Genomic DNA, 14685 nt, shown 5'->3' with positions numbered 1-14685 from the left:
CCCTAATTTTCCCTGATGTTTTTAATAATTTGGCTCCAGGCTATTTCTAACAATCATAATGCAGCTGCAGTTTAGCATTTCTATTTGGATTGCAAATCCTGGATTCTAAACTTAACTCCAATCTGTATAGGCCTCAGAAGAGACAAAAAAAAAAAGTAATGACTGTCCGATAATCATAACCTAAAAGGAAACAAGGATGACACAGACCATGGTGTCACGCAGTTTTATTGGTAGAGAAAAATATATATAAAGCACACTTTTTATTTTCTTTTAAATAAATATCAGGTCAGATCACACTGGCATTTTACAGAAGAGATCATTTGGAAGATTAAATACTAAATGCAATTTATTAAAAAGAAACATTCCTCTATTTTGTCTGATCTTAATAATTGTATCTCTATTGGCTTTATAAAATCCAACCACTTTGGTCTTATTTGTCTCCAGAAGTGAAAAATCATTCCAAATCACACGAGAATCATTACTTTGCTTTATTAAAACAGTGACTTGTTATTCTATGCAGATATTAATAGGCGGGAGTGACTTGCAGTACCATTTCTCACCATATTGCGGATTGCATTGTTCATTGGAAACCAATGCAACAGTGCCACCACTTCATTTTATTCCGGAAAAAAATGTTTTTTGAAGTCTAATCACTCTAAAATAAAGGACGCACAGTTTAATTGAAGGGTTTATCAAGGATTATATATATTTTTTTTTACTGTGGGACTAAGAACTAAGAGGAAGATAGAAGGTAAGCGCCCATCTCCGCCAGCGAAGAGATGGCCGCTCCTGTCGGCAATTCAGTGGCTTCTGCTGACGTTACAAAGACAGAGCAGCAGCTTCTCTTGTTTTAGTAATTACTTATATTCCCTTGGACACAATGCTGAATAATCTTTCCTAGAACCCTGTTGTGCCTCTATATACTTCCCTTCCAGTAGGAAAAATAAATAAATTGGCATCAAAGCAGGACTACATCATCCCCATTGTCATTAGCGTTTGCCTCTATACAGTCTAAGGCCGCGGTCACATGAGGGCTGATTTCCTCCCGGCTTTATTATGGTAATAATACTAGCATCAAACTCGGATCACAGTAAACTGACACTCTGATCAGATTCTCTCATCTGAGAAAATCTGATCAAACTGTAGAGAAGATGGAGAACTTTATTTCTCCATCTTCTCCATTGTGTGAGCCCACAGATGTCGGGCTGAACTCAGATGACAGCTCTGTCCGGTTCGGTGTTTTACATGCACCTACAGACGTGTAGGGGTGCACATGATCAGATTATTAGATGCACTTGTAGACGCTGCATATTTTTTGAATGATGACATGAGAAAAAAAAGATGCAGACTACACTGTCTCATAGTATGACATTGGTCCGAGTGCTATCTGATACAACATCGAATAGCACTCGTCGGATGTACACGCAGATGGGGCACAGGAGGAAAAGAAAAACAATGCCAGATTGAGGAGAACGGCAGCATTTACTCTATGTAAAAGGAAAAAGAAAAATGTATATATGTCATGCGATAGGTCCTCTGCCAGGTCATCACAATTCAGACTGCCATGACAACTAGACCAGGCAAATCTCAAATGCAAAAAACCATACTGGTCTCCAAACATAGGGCATTGAAGTATGAACCATTCCTTAAAGCAGTGTTTCTCAACCCCAGTCCTCGAGACTCACCAACAGGTCATGTTTTCAGGACTTCCTTAGTATGGCCCAGGTGATAATTTCATTACCTGCTCAAGCATTAATTCCATCACCTGGGCAATACTAAGGAAATCCTGAAAACATGACCTTGAGGATTGGAGTTGAGAAACACTGCCTTAAAGTCTTTGGCGCTTCTTGATCAAGACAAACGATTTTCACGCTGGTCTTGAGAGGAGGCGTGTTGGAGTCAGATGGTCCGCATTCATTAAGAGGCGTGTGCCACCATGTGCTCCTCGCCACAGATCTTACTCCAGTCTTGTGGCGTAAAGAACATCGCTGCTTGTCTTGAATTTGACGAGCGGTGGTTGCCATTCCCCCCCGTCCCATCTCAGCTCCGCTAACTTTGTCACAGCGGATTGAAAATGGTGGAGAATGCCATAAGTCGCAAAACTGTAGCATAGTCTTACATTGCGACAACATTTTGAGAATTCTGGTGGACAATTGGGCCTACGGTTTCTATTAGTAGATTGTAAAAGTGAGCAGGACTGGAGGTCATCAAGGGTTAATTGCATGAACTGGACTATATTATGTAGCTGAACACAAGAATTAGAAAAACCATCCTATTGTTTAGATCAATTAGTACTAAGAGTGCCCATTAATCCTTGGCGAGGCCATCTTCATCGTCACTGATGTGCGTCCTCTCTTCAGACACTCCGCTTTCATCTATGTTTTCCAGCTCATCCGCCCGCTGGATTGCCAGATCTTCCAGGTTAACAGTAGGTAGTGTGTTCTGCTCCGGATACACCCAAGGCTTGAAATGAGGGTCGTGCTTTCTCTTCCATTCGGGATACTTTAAACCGGCCTTGTAAATCTTTTTCATTGCCTGTACGGAATCAGGAATAATACAGAAAATAGAAATGTTACGCTTCCTCACCAGGTCTTTCCTCATTGCGGAATTGAGGCCTATCCTAAACATCGGTATTGGGTACATTCATAAGAAACCATAGAGATCTGTGCCAGCATCGATCATACTGTGGTAAAACACCATGTAAATGCATGAACGGCTACGTACACCTTCACACGCAACTTTCTTTTATCATTTTTAATTTGCTGCCTAAAAGCAAAAGCCTGATGACAAATTCCCTTTTTACTTTTGCTTCCCTATCAGAGCCCCCGAATCCATCGATGTGTCACTTGCTGACATTTTCATAAAATCCCCGTTTTCTGCTGCTGCACATCTACCAATTCTCTAACTGCTGAGCTCTGTATAACCCCGCCCCCACCACTGATTGGAAGATTTCCGTGTACACTGTGCATAAGCAGAAGGCTGCCAATCAGTGATGGGGGCGTGGTTGGACTACATGGCTGCAGCTTTACTAGTCCACTAATGATAAAATCACTGTTTTATCAGCAGGAGATTATCAAAAGTACAGCAAGAAGCCCAGTAGGTGATATATCGCCGGAATCAGGGTCTCTGCCCCTACATTATACTGCACTCAGATTACCTGGCAAAACCCTGCTGACAGATTCACTTTAAACTTTTTAATCTGTAGGTGTGCCTACGATATGGACTATGTATTGGAAGTACTGCGTGTGTAAGAATGAAGTGCCACTCGTCACCGCCACCTCCAGCAAATGGTTGTCTGTCAGATGGGAAATTAATGTAGTGAAATCTGTAATTAGGATCTTGGGTTCCCTTTAAATACAAATCTCCATTTATACAGCCACCCAAAACCTGAGTTTTGGGGAGGGCTGAAGGTTGCATTGGCAGCAGGACGGTTATAGTTTGTATATATTTCTACTTCACTGACTACACTTATTGATCACTGCATCCTTGGATTCATTTTATGCCTGTTACTGCTTTAACACTAGAATATATTATTTAGTTGTGAAAACTTTCTTACCTTTGGAGCCACAAATTGAGAAACTTTATTCACCACCCACTTTGGTAACGATCCTTCAATATTAAAAAAACAACAAAAACAAAAAACAAGTGTTAACCACAGAAGTGTAACATCCAAGTGAGTACCACAATGTCTGTCAGTTATTTCATCCTTCGTCTCCGCTAGATTTCAAAAGCGTAATATGGACAAAACAGAATTCATCACCTTTCCCCCATGAAACCTATCCATTACAGTAAATGGCTGCCCACTCTGCCCAGTCCCACAAGCCCACTGCCTTGGTCTAATCTTGGACACTGATCGCTCCTTCAAACCACAAGCCCTTTCCATTTACTGCCGACTTCAAGTAAAAAATATTTCCCGGATCCGTACATTCCACAATCAAGAGTCTACAAAAACCCTAGTCCATGCCCTCATCATCTCCCGCCTTGACTACTGCAACCTCCTGCTCTGTGGCCTCCCCTCTAACACTCTCGCACCCCTCCAATCTATTCTAAACTCAGCTGCCCGACTAATCCACCTGTCCCCCCGCTATTCCCCGGCCTCTCCCCTCTGTCAATCCCTTCACTGGCTCCCCATTACCCAGAGACTCCACTACAAAACCCTAACCATGACGTACAAAGCCACAACCTGTGTCCTCCATACATCTGTGACCTCGTCTCCCGGTACTTTCCTGCACGCAACCTCTGATCCTCACAGGATCTCCTTCTCTACTCCCCTCTTATCTCCTCTTTCCACAATCGCATACAAGATTTCTCTCGCACATCCCCCCTACTCTGGAACTCTCTACCACAACACATCAGACTCTCGCCTACCATCGAAACCTTCAAAAAGAACCTGAAGACCTACCTCTTCAGACAAGCCTACAACCTGCAGCAACTACCGATCGACCAAACCACTGCACGACCAGCTCTATCCTCACCTACTGTATCCTCACCCATCCCTTGTAGATTGTGAGCCCTCGCGGGCAGGGTCCTCTCTCCTCCTGTACCAGTTGTGACTTGTATTGTTTAAGATTATTGTACTTGTCTTTATAATTTATACCCCTCCTTACATGTAAAGCGCCATGGAATAAATGGCGCTATAATAACAAATAATAATAATAATAATGAGGTCCGCCATTTTTATAGGTTGTAACATGTTATTAGACTGTAAAATAGTCCTCTACTTCAGCTTGACAAAAGTTTACACGGACGTGTCCTCCTTCATATCAACAGCACCACCTAATGGACAAATAGACTCACTGCGTTTTACAATCTGCAAACTTTTAAAAATGTATACCCAATGAGGGTGCTTTCCTCAATATTTACATGGTGGCCAAAAGCGCAACAAATATCCCAATGTTTATTATTGTAGTAGAGCTTTTTGATGTTGGGTCATCAGGGGGTGTCTATTTTGTTTGGTATAGCCTGCATAATAATAATAATAGTAAAAATAGTATTGACATCACTGACTGGCTGTAGAATTGCAATGTGTTCTGCATGTAACTTGTGACTGGCACCTCACGTATCTATCTCCAGATATTAGGGGCAGTCAGACTGTGCAAGACCGGAAATGCAGTGCACAGACTGACCGGCAGCTCTCCCCACCTGAACGTGACGGCTGCATAGAAACACCTGAAGCCATCACTCTTTGGTAAGGAGAGCCGCCGGCCAGTCCGAGTTGCAATCTTGTTCTGATTTATATGACCCTTGGACGAAGCTCCCAGTGCGAAACGTGCGTCGGGGTCGGTGGGCACCTGGATGCCGATATATCTTTAAGGTAAACATGCATTGCTTCACTGTGACTGCTTGTCATGTTTTATTTGTGTTTTGACCACATCTACAGGTCCGAGTCATGCGATATTGTACTTCATTTGGGTCTCTGCTATCTAAAGGGATATAGTTTGATATCTTAATTTATCTCTGGCTTTAATATATTTCTTGCACAAAGCACTTTATTTATAATGCGATTTGATATTTTTGAACGGATTTTATCCCTTTGATAGCAGATAATTTATATTTAGATTGTGTTGTTGTCTGCATGCTGTATTTGTGGATCCCCATTGTGATATATTTATTGGATTATTCTGATGACTATTTTGCATTTATGACATGGTGTAATAATAAAAAATTATTTTTTAACCCATTTCTGGGAATTAGTTTTTCCTTTTTTGGTGTTCATTGCAGTTTCCCTTTTCTATTACCTGTTTTTTTTTTTGTTTATCTATTGGTGTTATTTATACCCTAATACTTAAAAGCCACCAACATAATGGATAATATATAGGGGTGGGCGGCCCGGGTCCTGCGCCGCACTCCCCGGGTCCAGCGCCGCCTCTGTGACACTGCTCCAGTCTGAGTATTTTGGATGCAATGGTGACATCACATCGACAGTGCAGATGGCCACTGCAATGTAGATGTCATGACTTGCCGAGCTCAGCGACTGGCTGCAGCGGTGATGATCTGCATCCAATAGGCTGAGACCCACACAAAGGCTCAGATCTAATTCTGGACCAGGGGAGGGTGAGGACCTGCTGTGTTTATGTTATGTATATAAAAGCATTTGGGGGTCTGCTTTCCATAGGGTGGAAACCCCTTTAATTCATGCTCCCTTTAGAATCCCTCGGTACGCAGAGTCACAGCGCAGCCAATATATCATGTCAGCGAGAACCAATGTAAAAATACGGATTTCACAAGATTTATTATTCTTTCTTGGAACCAATTCGGAGCCATGAGACGGATGCCTCGTCACGTTACCTTTCGGGTCGACTTGTGTGAGGTAGTAAAGAACACAGCTATTGTCTCCGTTGGCTTTAATTAAATATCCAGTCTGCAAGGAAACTGCTCTGACAAAGTCTTTTCTTGGAGGATGTTTCTGTAAGGGAACACAAGTCATTGTGATATAGTATAAATAAATGCCGCCGTTCTCCCGAATCCGGCGTGGTTTTACATTTGTTCCTGCACCTTTTCATTCCTGAGATATGGCCCACCTTCCCTGTATACAAAAATCTAAGCAGTTTAGCCAACTGGGCGGGGCTCCATAAAAAAAACTAAAAATCAAACAGACAAAGGGAAGATGTGAACACCGTACCCTCTTGGATAACAAGACTAGATTTATATTCATAAAAGAAGGGGATATATCACAGGAACACGGAGGTGCAGGGATGAAAGAAAAGCTATGTCAGATTCAGGGAAACAGCTAAATTTACACCAGGTGATAAGAAATCACATGATTAGAACAAGTGAAAGATCTTCTTTAAAGGGAATCTGTCAGCAGGTTGTTGTTATGCAATATGGCAGCAGCGCGATGTAGGAGTGTAGGAGCAGAGACCCTGATTCCTGTGCAGCAGTTATGACAGAATCACAGTTTTCTCTGCTGCAGAGCTCAGAATGCTGAGCTGTGTATAACCAAGCCAACGCCCCTAATTAGCACTCTGTGTACACTGTTTATTGACAGTAAGCTGCCAATCAGTGCCAGAGGAGTGGTTGGACTAGGAGGCACAAGACACCTAGTCCTGTTGTGAAAATCTCACACTAATGTTATTTAAAACATCAAAACATAGCCCAGCTAATAACATATCACTGGAAGCAGGGTCTCTGATTACCTGTTGACAGATTCTTTTTAAAGCTGATCAGTCACCAAAATATGTTCCCCTATTTATTTGCAGCACATCATAAGGAGTAATATTTTCCCAGTTTGTACCCAGCACAGAATAATAATAATAATTTTTATTTATATAGCTCCAACATATTCCACAGCACTTTACATTATAGACGTTTACTGTATTCATGGGGTGAGTTTTCCCAGCCTGCTCACCACTGACTGACGGTCATAGTGTATGGAGACCGATAAAAAGAAAATAATTTGTTGACTTTTCTAGCTTTTAATTTGTCATTGTGTTAAATATGCTTATTTCGCACATTTATTTAATCAAGACTTTTTATCAGGTGCGTTACTCTTAAAGAAAAAATGTCATGATATTTTCATTAAAAAAATGTAGTGGTTTATTAAATTGTCCAAAGAAAAACCACATTGCAGCAAAACAAAAATAGATGAAATAGTTATGAACGGATTGTCCATTTGTAAATATCAGCGCTTGTTACTCATTGTTTCTGAGATGGAGTAGAAGTCATCTTTCTTTCATGGAGTACGATCATGGCTACCAGCTGTTTCCTTCCTTGTGTGACGTGTCCGACGTCCATGGAGAATGATGGTGAAGGCAGGAGGTGACCGCTCCCACGGGACAGCCCCCTCCACCTCCTAAGAGACGTTATTTATATGTCCCACAGATCACGTGTTCCCTCTATATGGTGTTAACTTATACTCTGAGCTATATATACAGAAATAGCTTTTGTAATGTCAGCGAAAGACGGTGTGTTCAGTACAGAATTGAGAATAAGAATAAATTCAATTAATATTTAACACATTGAACAAGCAGTTTGTGGAATTTGGGACACCAGAACAGAAAGGAAGGAAGGAGATGGCAAGGACTAAGCTTTTCCTGTGGAGCCCAATTGGTTCTTGGGCCCCAAAGCAAAATCTGTGACAGGCGGCCCGTTCCTTCCATGTGAGTGTAAGAGTGCGTCCAGGACCAACATGCTCTTCTTCCCTCACTACTAAAACGGGTGCACTTTTGGGACTTACAAATGTGTTTTAAGTGCATAGAATATCACGGGCACTAATGTTTTGATATTGTGATAAGGTTAGGGTATGGAATTAGGACTTAGATGTAAAAGATAAGGAACTATAGCTAGGATAGGGTTTAGTATAGTGGAGGACGGTTAAGTATAGATGAGAACAGCTCCAGTTTAGGGAATTTCCCAGTTGGGAGGGGTAGGAGCAGTAAAAAGACTAGGACACTTCCTGGTAGTTAGTTGGACAGACAGTGAGATGAGAAGAAAAGCAGATTATTATTATTATTATTATTATTATTATTATTATTATAGCACCATTGATTCCATGGTGCTGTACATGAGAAGGGGTTACAGATTGAGCTAAAGGCCTGGATAGCACTGAAGAGTACGGGACTCCAAAGGAAGTAGCATGTGGATGGTCGCTACTAATTTCAGCGGGTCTTCCAATGATATTGGGGCCTACGGCCTGAATCAGGCATGAAAGCAGGAGCCTACTAACCTTATGTAAGGGGAAGGCAGATGGGAAACCGTATTAGAAGAGTGGGCCGGAATCACGGCAGCTGTAGGGGTGGAAAGAGTGTCTCCGGGGCCAGTGGTGCCAGAAAATGAAGGAGAGCACAGGATGAACAAGTGGACACGTACTGTGCTGCATCTGCAATTAATCATCTGATGTTAAGTAGATTGAGCTATTAAAAAGGGAACAAGGTCTGTCGTAGGATGTGTGATGGCGTCCGGATCTGGGATGGCAGGACCAAAGGAAACTCCAACTCCAAACGTGAGTGTTGTACACTATACACAAACCACCAACAGACAGGACATTATCTTTTATTTGTGGGGTGCCAGAACGTGGAAGAACAGCAGCCCCTCACCATGACTACCACCCTGGCCACCTCACAGAAGATTAGAGGAGAAGACTGAACTTGTAGATTTCAAGCCCAGGGGGCCAGAAAGCACAGGAAAGTGTGAACTTTTGGGGCAGCATGCAGACTTCCGTCACTAAATTCAGTGAACTGAACATCTGGGGCCTATGGCCCGAATTAGGTAAAGAATGCCTTATTCATCTTCCACAAGGGGAAGTCAGATGGTGAACTGTGTCAGAAAGGCGGGTCAGAACCCATGAAAGCTGGGAGAACTCAGGCTGAAAAAGACGCGACTGTAACATCGTATTGTGCTGTATCTAAGACTGAAATTAGACTGTTCAGTACAGTTCGTTTGCTTAGAAAGGATCAAGTGTCTCCTGTTCAATGTGTGGCTGATCCAGGCTCTGGGAATGCAGATTTAGCGGCGACTTCCAACCAAATAGTGAGGGTACTGCAATTCACACAATGCACAAGAGATACATTATTTACTCATGGGGTGTCAGGGCGTGGTAGAACAACAGTCCCTCGCCCATGACTACCGCCCTGTGCACCTTATATGAGATTTAGGGTTCACTGACGAGTAGCCAGCGTATAACTCGAACAAGCGTTATCTGCTGTTTCATCGAATAGCACTTGCTTCAGTGTTATGCTATCGGTTAGTGTCGACTTATAGTTAGTCTCTCATGCCGAGTTGGTAAGTAAAAAATTGTTGCATGCTGCAATTGGCAGTGTATATCGGATAGCGAGCACCCATACAAGTAAATGGGCAAAACATTGGACTGCCCTCAGATGTCATCCAAGTGCAGTCCGATATATGCGGACTCACACAATGGAGAAATTAAGTTCTCCATCTTCTGCGAACCCTTGATCCGATTCTCTCATGAAAGAGAATGGGATCGCAGTAAGTGGACACTCGGCTCATGCTGGCAGCAGAGTTAGAGCGAAGGATCATTTCCATATAGCATCTGATTCTCTGCGCTAGTCTGAGCGTACCCTTATTGTACTGGTACCTATAACCCCTCGTGCACCAGGGCCTGGAGCCATTCCCCTGTCTAGGGAGCTTTTCTTGTTCAGATACTCCAAATATACCACCATTTTAATGGGTCTCATAGATAGTGCGTTTGTTTTTGTGAAAGATTAAAAATAGGCTACCAATCAAGTAGGAATTTGGGAGTATGGAAAATTTTAATCTTGAGCATTTAATCCAATCTTGGCTTCTTGAAAATGTTCAAGTTATTTCAAAACTGTGACGAAACGATGCTAGAAAAAAAATATATTTTCTATATGAAGCAATGCAACACGTCCTCCTTGACATGCATCACCTTTAAACTGATCTCATTACATAAATGTCATGAGTTTCTACAAGTTTGAATATCAAGGATCAATAAAACTGCACAAAACCATATTCAGGCCTTACCGGGTGCTTAACGGAGTAATTGATTATCATGTAATCATTGCCAAGTGGCAACCAGGACCTCAGGGTCACAAAATCTCTGTTCTTAAGTGGACTTGGACACTTCCCTGTAATGAAGAAAAAGAAGATGACCGAACAGAGCAACATGGCATAATGAAAAAACCTCAGACTACAAAGCTGTAATATCGGAAGGCAAACACATGCCACCAAGTAAACTCATTCATCTCTATGTAGGCTCATGTTCATGTACTCACAATATAGCCGAAAATGACTATTCAGCTTAGTTATTGAGTTCTGGTGTTTCGGTCAAGATCATTGAAAACATGTGCATAAAATCAAGCACACAGTTATGTAATCCTTAGAGAAAAAGTAGTTCAGTAATTGTATCTCTTTTATCTGATGCCATCTTTGTTGAGTCGGAGCTTAGATTTACCCTGGCCAGGTATAACTGCGTCAGGCTGCACAACATCACAGAATTGGGTTGTCAAGCGTGGAGCTGTATGGTGTGAAGAAATCTACAATTGCATCATTCACTACCTACATATATGATATAAGGACAAGCCCTTTGTATCTGGAGTTTCATGGTCTAGTGGCTGCAGGCAAGCCTAAAATGATCATTATTCACAAAACCAAGCATAAGTTGGAGTGGAGGAAAGTGGCTCCCAAAGGACTCTGCAGTGGTGCAGAACGTTCTCTGAAGTGAAGAATTATGTTTTGATGTTGTATCATCCATATCTGATCTTGGTACTACGGAAAGTGCTCCACTCCCTAGTGACAGATGCATAGGTAGTAGAGGGACACAAGCAGTTTTGTCAAATGATTAGTGGGACTTGTGGTGCTGCCCAAACAGAGATTGTCACTTAACACCTTAACATTGTTCATTTAGTTAGCTCCTTCCTGTAATCCTTGGGTGGGGCCACACTATATTCAATCCTCCTCCATACTTCCTGTTATAAACTGTACTTATCCTGTTCTCCTGCTTGCTTTTGCTCTTGTCTTTGCCTCCCAGTTTTAACCCCTGGTACCCATGGTATCAGTGCAGAGCCCCTGATTCCTGTTAAGAGACTTAATAATAGACTGAGCATCGTTCTCCCGGGATAGGCTGTGCAGTTAAAGCTAAAGACTCAGAGCCGAGGGGACCCCGTTTGCCTAGCATCCCCTCTGTCTGTCTATCACATTAACTCCCGAAACCCCCAGGCTGCGGGCTCCTAGAGACTACACAGCTCACAGATAAGGCTAGGTACACATTGCGTTAGTGCAGTCCGTTCAACGCATACATTGAACGGACTGCGCTAACGCAAGTGCCGACTTTTGCACAGCGCTAGCGCAGATGGATCTTCTGCTAGCTCTATCTGCGCTAGCAGTGACGGACCCAGAAACGCTGCTGCTTCTTGGGTCCGTCACTCAAATGACGGCACATCGCTAGCGCACGCCTATTGTGGGCGTGCGCTAGCGATGCGTCCGACATTGCAGTCTATGGCAGCGTTAACGGACTACATTACACCGCGTTATGCCGTGGTGTAACGTAGTCCGTTAAACGTAGAGCCATAACGCAATGTGAACCCAGCCTAACAGAGGGATGACAAGTGCCGCTGTTTCCCGGCGCCTACGTTGGAGAAGACGACCCTTCAAGCAAGTCCTCATCAGACTTATAAGTGTTTTTTTCTCAAGAAATCCTGCTTAATTCTGTTACACTGTTTGACTCCCATATTTTGCACCGTCATCTTTTCAGTTTATATTCTACTGTTCTCTCCCTGCGAGGAGAATATTGTCCCTGTTAATAAATCCCCCTCAACAGTTGGTCTGTCTGTTCCGTGGTGACATACTCAACCCTGCACTCTATTACAGAGTCAAGAGTATTCTGCTAGCTCGCTACACCGGCCAGCAGCCAAGCCATTCTGTGGATATAATAAAGGGGTTTCTGTGTAAGTCATGTTCCCAATATTGGGCATTAAATGGCCTGGAATCTGCTAAGAGAAGTGGTTTGTCCAAAGCCTGTCATGGAACCCGGTAAAAGTTGCCAACCTTCATTGGGCAGTAAACTTTTTCAACTATGCAGCAGTGTGATGGATGAATCGGTGTTTGGCAGATGCCAACTACTGAAGTGTTTAGTTCCTAGAGTACCATTTTGTGGAGGAGGGCTAAAAGGTACCAAGCTGTATTTCGGGGTTCGAGATAGAATTCGCACTTTCATTTAAGAACATATTTAATTTTTCAGCATAAGATGACATTTTTGACAATTACAACTTTCAAACTTTGTGGGAACAGTTTAAGAAAGGCCCTTTAATCTTGTACCATGACTACTCCCAGATGCAAAAAGCAAGGTCTGAAAAATATAGTTTGACCAGTATAGCCTGGAGATACTTAAGTGGTTCACTTCACACCAAGAGAAAACCTTCGGTAAAGACTTGGAACACTGATAGCCAGGCCAACTCGTCCAAGAGCGGTGTCTCTACAATTGGTCACTTAAATACAATTTTTTTACACATATTTTCCAATGTCTTTTGGAAAGTCTTCTTACAAGACTAGAAACTCTAAAAAAAAAAAAAAGTGGTTCAACTCCATGTTAGCCAATAAATATTGGAACAGAAGGTTGAATAGTACCCTATATAGGTGGAGAATAAGCTCTTACATGAGTAGTACCCCACATCAGCATTGACTGTGAGCCTTCCAATGTCGTAGGTATCGATCATGTTCGTATCCCACTTCTTGCGGTAGCTGGTGTCATGCAGCACATCATAGAGAACCTCTGCGGAGACATCTTTGCAAATAATACGCATCTGTAACAGCACAGAAGAAAGAAGCATTGTTTAATTGTGCAAAACATCACCTAACAATTTTAGAGGTAAAAATCCATACAGTCATGGCCAAAAGTATTGACACCCCTGCAATTCTCTCAGATAATACTCTGTTTCTTCTTGAAAATTATTGCAATCACAAATTCTTTGGTATTATTATCTTCATTTAATTTGTCTTAAATGAAAAAACACAAAAGAGAATGAAGCAAAAAGCAAAACATTGATCATTTCACACAAAACTCCAAAAATGGGCCAGACAAAAGTATTGACACCCGCAGCCTAATACTTGGTTGCACAACCTGTAGCCAAAATAACTGCGACTAACCACTTCCGTTAACCATCAATGAGCTTCTTACAATGCTCTGCTGGAATTTTAGACCATTCTTCTTTGGCAAACTGCTCCAGGTCCCTGATATTTGAAGGGTGCCTTCTCCAAACTGACATTTTTAGATCTCTCCACAGGTGTTCTTTGGGATTCAGGTCTGGACTCATTGCTGGCCACCTTAGAAGTCTCCAGTGCTTTCTCTCTAGTGCTATTTGAAGTGTGTTTTGGGTCATTGTCCTGCTGGAAGACCCATGACCTCTGAGGGAGACCCAGCTTTCTCACACTGGGCCGTACATTATGCTGCAAAATTTGTTGGTAGTCTTCAGACTTCATAATGCCATGCACACAGTCAAGAAGTCCAGTGCCAGAGGCAGCAAAGCAACCCCAAAACACCAGGGAATCTCCGCCATGTTTGACTGTAGGGACCTTGTTCTTTTCTTTGAATGCCTCTTTTTTTCTCCTGTAAACTCTATGTTGATGCCTTTGCCCAAAAAGCTCTACTTTTGTCTCATCTGACCAGAGAACATTCTTCCAAAACATTTTAGGCTTTTTCAGGTAAGTTTTGGCAAACTCCAGCCAGGCTTTTTTATGTCTCGGGGTAAGAAGTGGGGTCTTCCTGGGTCTCCTACCATACAGTCCCTTTTCATGGAGACGCCGACGGATACTACGGGTTGACACTGTTGTACCCTCGGACTGCAGGGCAGCTTGAACTTGTTTGGATGTTAGTCGAGGTTCTTTATCCAACATCTGCACAATCTTGCGTTGGAATCTCTTGTCAATTTTTCTTTTCCGTCCACATCTAGGGAGGTTAGCCACAGTGCCATGGGCTTTAAACTTCTTGATGACACTGCGCACGGTAGACACAGGAACATTCAGGTCTTTGGAGATGGACTTGTAGCCTTGAGATTGCTCATGCTTCCTCACAATTTGGTTTCTCAAGTCCTCAGACAGTTCTTTCATCTTCTTTCTTTTCTCCATGCTCAATGTGGTACACACAAGGACACAGGACAGAGGTTGAGTCAACTTTAATCCATGTCAACTGGCTGCAAGTGTGATTTAGTTATTGCCAACACCTGTTAGATGCCACAGGTAAGTTACAGGTGCTGTTAATTACACAAATTA

At 42.5% G+C, this 14685-nt stretch overlaps 1 protein-coding gene across 1 annotated transcript in view; it reads right to left on the bottom strand.

Moving 5' to 3' along the window:
* Nucleotides 1-209: 209 nt before the first annotated feature.
* The window catches only part of LOC138675448 (START domain-containing protein 10-like), a 102576-nt gene continuing 88100 nt past the window's right edge, over nucleotides 210-14685 (bottom strand). Inside the window, exons 2-6 of the mRNA XM_069763630.1 lie at nucleotides 13073-13220; nucleotides 10444-10547; nucleotides 6289-6406; nucleotides 3557-3609; nucleotides 210-2535 (exon numbers count right to left, since the gene is read on the bottom strand). Coding sequence (XP_069619731.1) covers nucleotides 2308-2535; nucleotides 3557-3609; nucleotides 6289-6406; nucleotides 10444-10547; nucleotides 13073-13220 — 651 coding nt within the window. The 3' untranslated portion in view covers nucleotides 210-2307. The remainder of the gene's footprint in view (nucleotides 2536-3556; nucleotides 3610-6288; nucleotides 6407-10443; nucleotides 10548-13072; nucleotides 13221-14685) is intronic.

Source organism: Ranitomeya imitator, chromosome 4, assembly GCF_032444005.1.
Source record: "Ranitomeya imitator isolate aRanImi1 chromosome 4, aRanImi1.pri, whole genome shotgun sequence".
In the NCBI taxonomy this organism is placed as follows: Eukaryota; Metazoa; Chordata; class Amphibia; order Anura; family Dendrobatidae; genus Ranitomeya; species Ranitomeya imitator.
Note: the sequence above shows the minus strand (reverse complement) of the source record. Positions and strands in the feature narration are given on the sequence as shown.